Here is an 11383-nt window from a genome sequence, read left to right on the forward strand (position 1 = left end):
GCGGTCAAAATTGAGGATAAGGACAGAATTTTTACTTTATTATTATTATTATTATTATTATTTTGTATAATTTGTAACTATAAAATTAATCTTAATAAAATGATTAAGAATAATCAAATAATTTCATTTATTAGTTTTTATATTTTTTATATTTTAATTAATTGAGTTATTTTCCTATTAACGTGTTTTTATTTTTTTTTTAAAGTTAAAAAATGAAAAACTAAAGTAAATAATAATTGACATTAATTTATTTATTTGACGGAAGAAAAAGGTAAATAAAGAGTAAAAATTTGAAATTAAAAGTCAAACATTTCTATCACGAGAGTCTAGTCGTCTGGTCCATTTCAAAATTTCAATAAGATTAAATTTCATTTTCAACTCGGTCCCTCTTTTAAGTGGAAATTACTCGGTACCTTCTTAATTACTCTTTTTTTTTAGATGATGTGATTAACAAATCAACCTTTTTCTTATAAGGGCGTGGAAAAATTTTCCTAACAGCAACGTTTTTAAGCCATGATGTTGATGGCGACACGTAACGGGCTAAAGCAGACAATATCTATTAGTAGTGAGTTTGAGTTGTTACCAATGGTATTATAGCCAGGTTACTGAATGGTGTGCCAACAAGGACACTGACCCCTAATGAGGTGAATTGTGAGGAGAACTGACCCCTAATGAGGTGAATTGTGAGGAGAACGGAACATTTTCTATAAGGGTGTAAACTGAAGGTTTCCCAAGGAGGTAGATTGTAAGGGGAACGAAACGTCTCTTGTAAGGACATGGAAACCTCTACCTAATAGACGCGTTTTAAAACTATGAGGCTGACGACGATTAGTAACGACAAACAAATCATAATCTTACGACCCAAAACATAAATTTAGATGTGCATAACTCGTTGAGTATCCAATTTCAAGTGTACTAACGACGAACACGCAAAATCTGCTGCTTGTGGACAGCTCGTAAGCGGCACTACTCACCCAGCACCCACCTCAATTCTTATCTTACCAACCGAAAGTATCCTTCAGCAGACGACCATTTTCCCACAGAGCTTTATTAGGTCAGGCACTGCGAATCCTTTGTGACCTTCCGTACCATAGATTTTCCTTTTGAAGAAATAAAAAAGTTTATCTCCCACTTCCACTCAGTTCATCAAGTGATTTACTTATTAAGCTTCACCGCTCGGTTGGTTTGTGGGAATGGTAATGGCGGCCAGTTCCCTATCGAATCTGCCTTCCGCTGTCTTCAATGGAAACCTTCAGAAAAATGAATTTGGGTTTGTGGGTATGCCGCGACGACCCGCCAAGTATCTCAAATCCAATCGTAGAGGTCGTGTTCTTAGGTAATTGTTTCGGTTTTTCTTCATTGCTGATGATTTTCGCTTCTATTTCAGTTGTTTTCGTGAGTTTAATTTGGTGAAAGTTTGGGTTGATTCTCAGATAGATAGCATATATATGCTTGTTTTCTCTTGTTTTTCAATATTTTTTGGGAAATCATTCGTGGGTTTCGGAAATGGATCTTGATTGATTCATTCAAATTCGCTGTAGTTTTTGTTGTTCTGTTTAGAGAGTGTGGCTATGCTTGTAGAACTCGTTGTTTATAGGGCAATCGTTTGAATGTTTGTGCAGATGCCAATCAACTCAAGTTGATGAACCTAAAACTAAGAGAAATTTACTTGACAATGCAAGCAATCTTCTAACTAATTTGTTAAACGGTGGAAATCTTGGATCTATGCCGATAGCTGAAGGTGCAGTCTCTGATTTGTTTGGTCGCCCACTCTTTTTTGCACTATATGATTGGTTCTTAGAGGTATGCATATCTTTCATAACTTGTTCATCAGTTTCTTCAACTGACCTTACAAGGACACTCGTTCCCTTATACGCCTTATAATGTCGTTGATTGGTTGACGTTGTGGCTAGTTCGACATGGTTGGACATTGTTGTGTAAAAGTCCTCTAAGTCCTCTATGTTTCTTCGGTTTGGAATGAACATTTACCTGTTGATTTCTTTCTTCATGTTGCAGCATGGATCTGTTTATAAACTTGCCTTTGGACCAAAAGCCTTTGTTGTTGTATCGGATCCCATTGTGGCAAGATATATTCTTCGAGAAAATGCATTTAGTTATGATAAGGTAATGTTGAATCAACTTCTTTCTTTCTGATTGTTAGGCGGTGTATAATTCAGCTAGATTTTGAAGTATGAGATCCCACATTGGTTGGAGAGGGGAACGAAACATTCCTTACAAGGGTGTGGAAACTTCTCCCTAGTTGACGCGTTTTAAAACTGTGAGGCTTAATGAGCCAAAGCGGGCAATATGTGCTAGCAATGGCCTCGGGTTGTTACAAATGGGGGAACGAATATTCCTTGCAAGAGTGTGGAAACCTCTCCCTAGTAGACACGTTTTAAAACTGTGAGGCTAACAGCGATACGTAATGGGTCAAAGCGGACAGCATTTGTTAGCGGTGGCCTCGGGTTGTTACAAATGGGGGAACGAAACATTTCTTGTAAGAGTGTGGAAACCTCTCTCTAGTAGATGCGTTTTAAAACTGTGAAGCTGATAGCGATACCTAATGGATCAAAGTGGACGATATTTGCTAGCGATGGCCTCGAGTTGTTACAAATGGGGGAACGAAACATTCTTTATAAGAGTGTGGAAACTTCTCCCTAGTAGATGTGTTTTAAAACCGTGAGGCTGACGGCGATACGTAATGAGCCAAAGCGGACAATATCTGTTAGTGGTGGCCTTGCGCTGTTACAAATGAGGGAACGAAACATTCCTTATATGGGTGTGTAAACCTCTCCTAGTAGACACGTTTTAAAACCGTGAGGCTAACGACGATGCGTAATGGGCCAAAGCGGACAATATTTGCTAGCGGTGGCCTCGGGTTGTTACAAATGGAGGACGAAACATTCCTTATAAGAGTGTGGTAACCTCTCCCTAGTAGACGCGATTTAAAACTGTGAGGCGACGACGATGTTATGTAACGGGTCAAAGCAGATAATATTTGCTAGCGGTAGCCTTGGGTTGTTACAAATGGGAGAACGAAACATTTCATATAAGGGTGTGGAAACCGCTTCCTAGTAGACCCATTTTAAAACCGTGAGGCTGACGACGATACGTAACGGGCCAAAACAGGTAATATCTACTAGCGGTGGCCTCGGGTTGTTACAAATAGGGGAACGAAACATTCCTTATAAGGGTGTGGAAACCTCTCCCAAGTAGATGCGTATCAAAACCGTGAGGTTAACAGCGATACGTAATGGGCCAAAGTGGACAAGATCTACTAGCGGTGGCCTCGGGTCGTTACATGGACCATCTACCACTTTTTTTCTTGTACTATCCTGATGTTGTTATCTCTTTTCTGGAAAGGAAAATGTAACATCTGAATTTATCTGTTTAATAGTTATGTAAACAACCACATGAAAGATTAGCTAAAACGTTAGTACACTGATTTGTTGGTTTGAGTGAATTTGGTCACTATCAATACAGTAGAGGACATGGCTAGTATTGTCGATGTTCTTACAGCTTTTCTTCAGATTAGCCGCAATATTCGTGTAAAATTCCATACTAATCAAATATACTTAGCACTTTGTGTTGTCATAACGTCTTATTGGTACTGTAAATATACTCAACTAGGGAGTGCTTGCTGATATTCTAGAACCCATAATGGGTAAAGGACTAATACCAGCTGACTTAGACACTTGGAAGCAGAGGAGACGAGGTGAGCAAGCAAAATTTGATCAATATATTGACTTCTGCTTTATAACCTTTTAAAGATGTTAAATGATTTCATTTTGAGTTACAGTTATAGCTCCTGGATTCCACGCGTTATACTTGGAAGCTATGGCCAAAGTGTTCGCTGATTGTTCAGAACGATCGATACGAAAATTAGAGAAGCTTTTAGGAGAAGGTGAAGGTCAGGAGGATAAAACCATTGAGTTGGATATGGAAGCAGAGTTTTCAAATTTGGCTCTTGATATCATTGGACTTGGTGTTTTCAACTATGATTTTGGTTCTGTAACCAAGGAATCCCCAGTGATTAAGGTTTGAAGAAATCAAACTATCCACATTATAATCCTACACGTATACGGTGGTTTGTTTTTCGTTATCAAGCTAGGATTTGGAACCTCTTTGTAACATGATCCAGGTTGTGTCTGGTGTCCCGTTATTTTTAGAGATCGTATGGTTTTTGTCGTCTTAATTTTATGTCTAGTGCATACCTAAACCATGAACATCAAGCATTCTTAATCAGCACTTTTACAAATATTTTGCAGGCTGTATATGGAACCCTTTTTGAAGCAGAGCATAGATCAACTTTCTATATCCCATATTGGAAAGTACCTTTGGCAAGGTGGATAGTCCCAAGGCAACGTAAATTCCATAGTGACCTTAAGGTTATTAACGACTGTCTCGATGGCCTAATACGAAACGCAAGAGAAACCCGAGAGGTGAGCTGAGGCTTGACACTTAGTTGGCAAATTTTTCTGGTGAAGTAAACTTTTCTAGGAAAGTAGGAAATCTTGCCATGTTGCTATCGTTTGCAATTTATATTCATATTGATGATCTTTTAGCATGGAATATTCTTTATAAGTTAAATTTCATTCTTTTACGTTGAGGGGAAGCCTGAAAGGGAAAGCTTAAAGAGGACAATATCTGCTAGCGGCGGGTTTTGGCTGTTACAAATGGTATCAGAGCCATACACCAGGCAGTATGCCAACGAGGACGCTGGGCACCCAAAGGGGGTAGATTGTGAGATCCCACATTGGTTGGAGAAGGAAACGAAACATTCTTTACAAGGGTGTGGAAACCTCTCCCTAACAGACACGTTTTAAAACCTTAAGGGAAAACCTAGAAGGGAAATCTCAAGAAGGACAATATCTGCTAGCGGTGGACTTTGGCTGCTACAACTACAAAACTCGATCATGTTTTCAAATCTCTACCCGTGGCTGTGTTTTTATTTTCTTGTAGAAATAAACACATTGTTTGAGCAAGATACACAAATAGTTCATAGTAGGTTATTGATTAGGACATCAACATACCGAATTCTTCTTCCAACTATGAGCCTAAGACCCATATTTGAAAAATCTATTGAAAGCAATAACTGGCAAGCTAGTTTAAGAAACTACTCTTTCTTGCTTGAACCTTTTTGAGCTGTTTTTTTCTTTTCTTCTTCCATGGTGAAGCAAGGCATAGATCTGTCCTTTGTTTTCCATGTCACAGGTGCCTTTAATTAGTACACACCTTAGTTACTCATTGTGTAGGCATGTCAGAACAAATTTGTTTGAAGCAACAGCCTGGACTTGACTTTGGTTGCATCTCCTAACAGGAAGCCGATGTCGAGAAATTGCAGCAAAGGGACTATTTAAATCTTAAGGTGTCTCTTCTATCCTCCTGAGTGTTTACAGGTGTTGTACTTTAGATGCTTCACAAAGATCATAAATGGCTCACTGTATTATGTCATATTTTTCAGGATGTCAGCCTTTTGCGTTTCTTAGTTGATATGCGGGGAGCTGATGTCGATGATCGACAGGTAAAGCGATAGTCAAAGTTTAAGTTGTGAAGTCGAATGTTGCTAGGTAGTTAGGCTACAATAGAGTAATACTTTTCGGGTAAGTGTCTAAAAAGTGTTCAAGTGGATAGGAAGGTCTCAGATTTTTCCTTACCTATCAGATTATAAATGGGGAAAATGTGTTTACCTTGATCAACTTTCACATCTACATATGTAATGTCAACAGCTTAGGGATGATCTGATGACGATGCTTATTGCTGGCCATGAAACAACTGCTGCTGTGCTTACATGGGCTGTTTTTTTGCTTGCACAAGTAAGCATTTGGCTCTGCCTCGTTGCCATCATTCATAAAGTGATATAGATTCAAGTTCTATGATGGCTTCTTTTGTTTAAGGTAAGGCCTCATTGTTGGTTTTGCAGAACCCTTCAAAAATGAAAAGAGCTCAAGAAGAGATTGATTTGGTTCTTGGCAAGGGAAGGCCAAATTTTGAATTACTCAAAGAATTGAAGTAAGAAAGATCTCTGTTTCCAAGTATTCTGCTTAATACTCTCTTTTTTGTTTCCCTCAAAGCTTAAGAGTTAAAATGGAGACACATCAGTTCAGTTGTTCCAATTTTCATAGATTTGTGAGCATATTTGCTTGAGTGAAGTTTGGTACTTACAGTTTTGTAATATGCTATCAGGTACATCAGACTTATCATTGCGGAGACTCTTCGTTTGTTTCCTCAACCACCATTGCTAATAAGACGAGCTCTCAAACCAGATACATTACCAGGTACCAACTGAAAATAACCTTCATCACATGTAAGTGGTGCAAAGAGAACATTGAAGGGAAATTTTCTGTTTAAATCACCATGTCCTGAATGTGTTCTGGAAAGCTAGAGCTAGCTAAGAAGAGCTGTTCAGCTTTGATGGTTGAATATGTTAAGCATACACAAAGTTTAGTCGAATGGTCTTCTCTCTCGTCTTTTCAACCTTAAAGATAATGCTGTTATTATACCCTTAAGCCATGTGTGCAATGGTAATTGTGCAGGAGGATATAATGGTGACAAAAATGGATATCCAATTCCTGCAGGGACTGACATCTTCATCTCTGTAAGTTGAAGATGGCACTGGAGGTGCTTATTCTGAGTGTTTTTAATTGCATTGGTTCTTTTTTGTGGTAAAGCTGAGAATATTCTGATGTCTCTTTCACTCTCTTCCATTTGCATGTTGTCTACTTGCTTTTCATGAACCTATTCTGTAACTTTTAGGTTTACAATCTCCATAGATCCCCATACTTCTGGGATAACCCTCAAGATTTCGAACCAGAGAGATTTCAGGTAAACAAAGTGAGCGATGGAATCGAAGGATGGGATGGTTTCGATCCTTCTAGAAGCCCGGGAGCTCTATACCCAAATGAGGTAACGTACCAACCATTGGTCCTAATATAAAACAGATGCATCATGATCAATATCGGTTAATGATGGATTCATTCCGACGACTATCTCAGATTATATCAGACTTTTCCTTCTTGCCATTTGGAGGAGGACCTAGAAAATGTGTGGGAGATCAATTTGCTCTAATGGAGTCAACTATAGCACTGGCCATGTTGCTGCAGAAGTTTGATGTGCAACTAAAAGGAAGTCCAGAATCTGTGGAACTAGTCACTGGGGCTACCATACATACCAAAAGTGGGTTGTGGTGCAAACTGAGAAGAAGATCACAAGTAAATTGATAGCTAACATTCTTGTCACCCCATGAATATGGTACACTTATTTGTGCTACATGATAATGCTTGGGAAATATATATCTTTCTTCTCACTGGGGAGAATTTAGTTCATTGGATGTCGGTTCAGCTCATCAATAATGGTGCGTTATCCTCGAGCAGAAATATACATGTTGAGTAAGAATTCTCGACAGAGAGTCGAATCGAACAGATTACTCTTGGAACTAAGCATTTATCAACTTGTTGAGATGAAACTGCTCTTTGGACAGCCTAAATAACAAAGCTAAGCTAACTGATAAATATGCAGCTTTTTCTTCTATCACTATTCTAAGTAAAAGACAATTGAGTATCGAAACTACGTGGCATACTACGGCGTCTGGGCCTGTGTCATGTATATACTTTTTGTACAACTCAACTAACCATGAAAAGATGTCTGTTGGTTCATCAAGTATGTCTTGAAGTACTGCCATGAAGCTGGGCAGATCTTAAATGTTGCTCATCCTGCAATAGTTTTTACAGGTTAAGAACAGTCAAACCACCAACAAAAGATTGCAGCACAGTTCTAAAATAACTTATTAAACAGACCTGTAAACTATAACTATAACTTGTTGCTGGCCGATAATCCACCTGTATGTAAATTCAACCAGAAAAAGATCTTTCAGATATCTGTTGAAGAAAACGTTCCCTCTAGTATATTTTTTGAAATAATCTCAGATACCAGTGCATGAATGCCATTATGCTGCGCCCCAAAAAACCCATCCTGACTGGCTGTAATTGTATTCAATTGTCCCTGAAAAAAGAATATATTGAACTTGATTCATAAACAATTAAACAACCTTCATGATCATTGAGTATCTAACAGAACCATAGCAAGACTAACCAGCCCTTGAATACTTTGTTGATTGACATAATACGACGCATCGCGGGGAGGCTCCATCAAGTTCAACTGTACCTGCAATCACCAGTAGCTTAACAATAGCATCTATGAAGTCATAAGCTAATAAAATATCCTACCAATCCTTGAACATTCTGTTGGGATCCATAATATCCACTCAGGGTCATGCTATCTGAGATTAAACCATCCTGCAAGTAGAAAATCCAATAAGAATTTGCTTATCTATGATGATAAATGCACATTGCTAACGAAGAACATAGTAGGGAGATTCAACCATTTGCTGCAAGTTGTTCTGGGATTCATCAAGTATCATATCTGTTTCTGTTTGTACCTGAACAAAGGAATTCCAGAATCAAAAAATGTTTCTGCCTTGTTTGTCTTAGCATATCAAACACTGACTGGAAAACCAACCTTTCGTTTTCTGTTCGTACTCCTCTTATTTGCTTTAGCAGCTATGCTTTCTTGGTTCTCCTCTTCCTCACGTAGACCGTAGACATTAACGCTCGATTCTGCTGGAGCACTTTTTGAGTTGTTAATATTGACACAATTCTTCAGAGCTTCTACTAATGCACGAATGACAATATTATAACACTCCTCTGATTGTGATCCTTCTTCACTTAATTCAATAGCTTTTATACATAGATCATTGTAACGTTGTACTCTGTTCTGTCTGAAGTCTGTTCCTTCAGTAGTATTTGCTTGCCTGCTCTTTGCATCTTTTGTCCACCTTTTTAGAAGATATTGAGGTGGGATGCTTGAAAAACGATGCATATGTAACACAATCAATGCATGTCTACAAAGAAAACCATTATATTCAAACAAACGACAGAAACAAGAAACTTCAGAGTTCAATTCATGCCACTTCACTAAAAAATGCTCATCTTTCTCACAGTCCAGAACTCTGAATGTAGTAATGCCACCATCTTCACTTTCTTTTCTTGGATGACAGCCAACTACGCCCAAAACTTCAACTTGGAATTTCTTAAATATTGTGTGCGTGTAAATTGTAGACATTTGTTTTTCCCAGGGAGAAGGAGATTTCAAGGCTGGTTGTTTGTGTAATGTATCAAAATCTGCTATTGTTTCCTCTTCATATCTATTTTGCAGAATGTTTCCATATTGTTTCAAGAACTCCTTAAGCGTAATTTTCTTCTGAACGTATTTGTCAAAGAAAGCGTTCGTACTATCAGAACGTTGAGCAGTTGACATTCCAGCCAAGAAGATTTCCTCCATATAAGTTGGTACCCATTTTCTACGATCATCATATAATGATTGAATCCATTTGTCATCTTGAAGCTCAAATCTAGTAACCAGCTTCCACCATCTCATATCAAATTGCTCATCCGTCCACGACTTCAAAATGCACTTTTTAAATTTTGACAAGAAGTTTTCGTGTCGTTTGATTACATGAGCAAGAGTTTCAGGAATCTTTTCCATTATATGCCAAAGAGCAAAGCAATGGCGGGTATTTGGAAACACTTCTTCAATGGCTAATTTCAAGGCTTTGTCCTGATCGGTAATGATAACTTTGGGAGCTTGACCATCCATTGCTCTAAGCCATGTCTTCAACAACCAGGTAAATGTTGGTTTAGTGCAATCTGCAGCCAATGCACAACCAAGCACCATTGACTGCCCGTGATGGTTCACTCCAATGAAAGGAGCAAAGGGAAGCTTATCATTGGTTTTAATGTATGATATATCGAATGAAACAACGTCACTGAAACTAACATAATCGTTCCTACTTTTGGCATCGACCCAAAACAAGTTTCTCAGACGCTGCTCTTCATTTAAGTCTATAGCATAGAAAAAGTAAGGATTCTCCTTTTGGATACGCTTAAAATACTCCAGCAATACTTGCGCATCACCGTCATCAAGCGCTAAATACTGGCCTTTGTTGAACTGATAAGTTGTGTCAATCTGCGGGAAACCGACATTTCTGTACACGCCACGTTTTTTCGACATCTCAACATACATCCTCCGTGTTCTTTCACTAACAGCATGTAATATGTCGATGTTGTTCTTCTCTGCAAGCTTTACATTCCTATGGATGCGGAAATGATATGCAAGAGCAGGTAAAAACTCATGATTATGATCTTTTATGAACTCATGAATAATCCATCTTCCATCTGGCCTTCTCTTCACATGCATACTGGCTTTACAGTCGGTTTTTTTCATGCTTGGCCTTCGACTATTTCCATTCTCAGATTCTGGAGTAACTCCATATCTTGAACATGCAAATTTTGCATCAATAAACTCTTTTGATTTCTTTGAACGTCGACTATTCTTAATCGATGTGGTGAATCCCATTGATTTGGCATACTCTTGATAAAATGTGTATGCAGCTTCGTGGGATTCAAATTCAATTCCACTCCGTGGCTCAAAATCTATGTCCCTTTCAAACAGGATGTCCTTTGGTAAACTAACAATTCCATCATCTCTATCATGCATTTCAGCCACAACGTCGACCATTTTTTCCAGCAGTAAGAAGCAGAGTTTTCACATCTCACCTAGATGTTGCTACATAATCCTTTCCTTTTCATCAAAGCATAATTTACAATCTGTCTCTTTGACAGAATTTCCCTGCAAGTCATTTTCTATATAATCCTGAAATGATAAGAGAGATCATACTCACTTTACTTGACAACATCCCAAGGCATAATCCAGGAACTCTCAAATCCATTATTCAAGCTATTTAATTCACCCTGTTCAACAAATCAAATACACTTAGTATGTAGATTACCAAATGCCAACATTCACAAGATTAAAGACTTTAAAAACAGGGACATCGAATTACAAACAAATGAGGCATCGAATACTTTAAACATATATTCCTCCATAAGTTACAAAATCTACACTACGACTGACATTAAAATCTGTGAGAACTGCAATTTGCCTGTTTTTTAGAAATCCTGTAGACAATCCCGACCTAATGTCGCAAGATTCTTGAAAGGAAAGTTCATTAAAACGTCAACTTTTACGCTGACTAAAAGCACAGAGATTTGTTAGCAACTCAGAGACAAAAGTCTAGAAGTGATAATCGACAGAAACCCAATTCAAGAAGTACGGAGTACTATAAGGACATAATTTCCCAACTCTGATAGAGAAACCAAACATACAGAAAAACCCTTCTCGGCTTAGCTAAAACTAAGTGGGAGGGGAAGGAGCAGCAACTATTGAATGGCACATTTCCCAAACCCCATTAAGAACGCTAAACATATAGATACAATTCTCCATCGATACTCCCTCAGCAAAAAAACAGATATAGGGGGGGGGGGGA

General features: G+C 38.3%; 2 protein-coding genes across 3 annotated transcripts in view; one reads left to right on the top strand and one right to left on the bottom strand.

The window, feature by feature from the left end:
* The first annotated feature begins 960 nt into the window (after nt 1-960).
* On the top strand, nt 961-7423 carry LOC111792362 (cytochrome P450 97B2, chloroplastic). Its single transcript, XM_023673773.1, has 14 exons — nt 961-1336; nt 1623-1803; nt 2017-2124; nt 3631-3715; nt 3800-4038; nt 4269-4442; nt 5321-5368; nt 5465-5524; nt 5730-5816; nt 5924-6012; nt 6187-6278; nt 6537-6598; nt 6757-6906; nt 6996-7423. Exons 1-14 carry the CDS (start codon nt 1194-1196, stop codon nt 7218-7220), a joined length of 1743 nt encoding a protein of 580 aa, XP_023529541.1. The 5' UTR covers nt 961-1193; the 3' UTR covers nt 7221-7423.
* LOC111792335 (protein FAR-RED IMPAIRED RESPONSE 1-like) overlaps nt 7322-11383 on the bottom strand; it is a 4978-nt gene continuing 916 nt past the window's right edge. For both annotated transcript variants that reach the window (XM_023673739.1, XM_023673731.1), the window contains exons 2-8: nt 8518-10808; nt 8381-8437; nt 8226-8294; nt 8092-8163; nt 7930-8001; nt 7797-7838; nt 7322-7712 (exon numbers count right to left, since the gene is read on the bottom strand). In XM_023673739.1, coding sequence (XP_023529507.1) covers nt 7656-7712; nt 7797-7838; nt 7930-8001; nt 8092-8163; nt 8226-8294; nt 8381-8437; nt 8518-10575 — 2427 coding nt within the window. In that variant the 5' untranslated portion in view covers nt 10576-10808 and the 3' untranslated portion in view covers nt 7322-7655. The remainder of the gene's footprint in view (nt 7713-7796; nt 7839-7929; nt 8002-8091; nt 8164-8225; nt 8295-8380; nt 8438-8517; nt 10809-11383) is intronic.

The sequence above is a fragment of the Cucurbita pepo genome, chromosome LG01, assembly GCF_002806865.2.
Source record: "Cucurbita pepo subsp. pepo cultivar mu-cu-16 chromosome LG01, ASM280686v2, whole genome shotgun sequence".
Classification (NCBI taxonomy): domain Eukaryota; kingdom Viridiplantae; phylum Streptophyta; class Magnoliopsida; order Cucurbitales; family Cucurbitaceae; genus Cucurbita; species Cucurbita pepo.

Excerpts from the sequence above, each read along its gene's own strand:
- LOC111792362 (XM_023673773.1), top strand. The coding sequence starts at position 1,194 with ATGGTAATGGCGGCCAGTTCCCTATCGAATCTGCCTTCCGCTGTCTTC. Across the intron at positions 3,716-3,799 it reads TTGGAAGCAGAGGAGACGAG|TTATAGCTCCTGGATTCCAC; the intron begins GTGAGCAAGCAA and ends TTTGAGTTACAG. Across the intron at positions 6,279-6,536 it reads CAAACCAGATACATTACCAG|GAGGATATAATGGTGACAAA; the intron begins GTACCAACTGAA and ends GTAATTGTGCAG.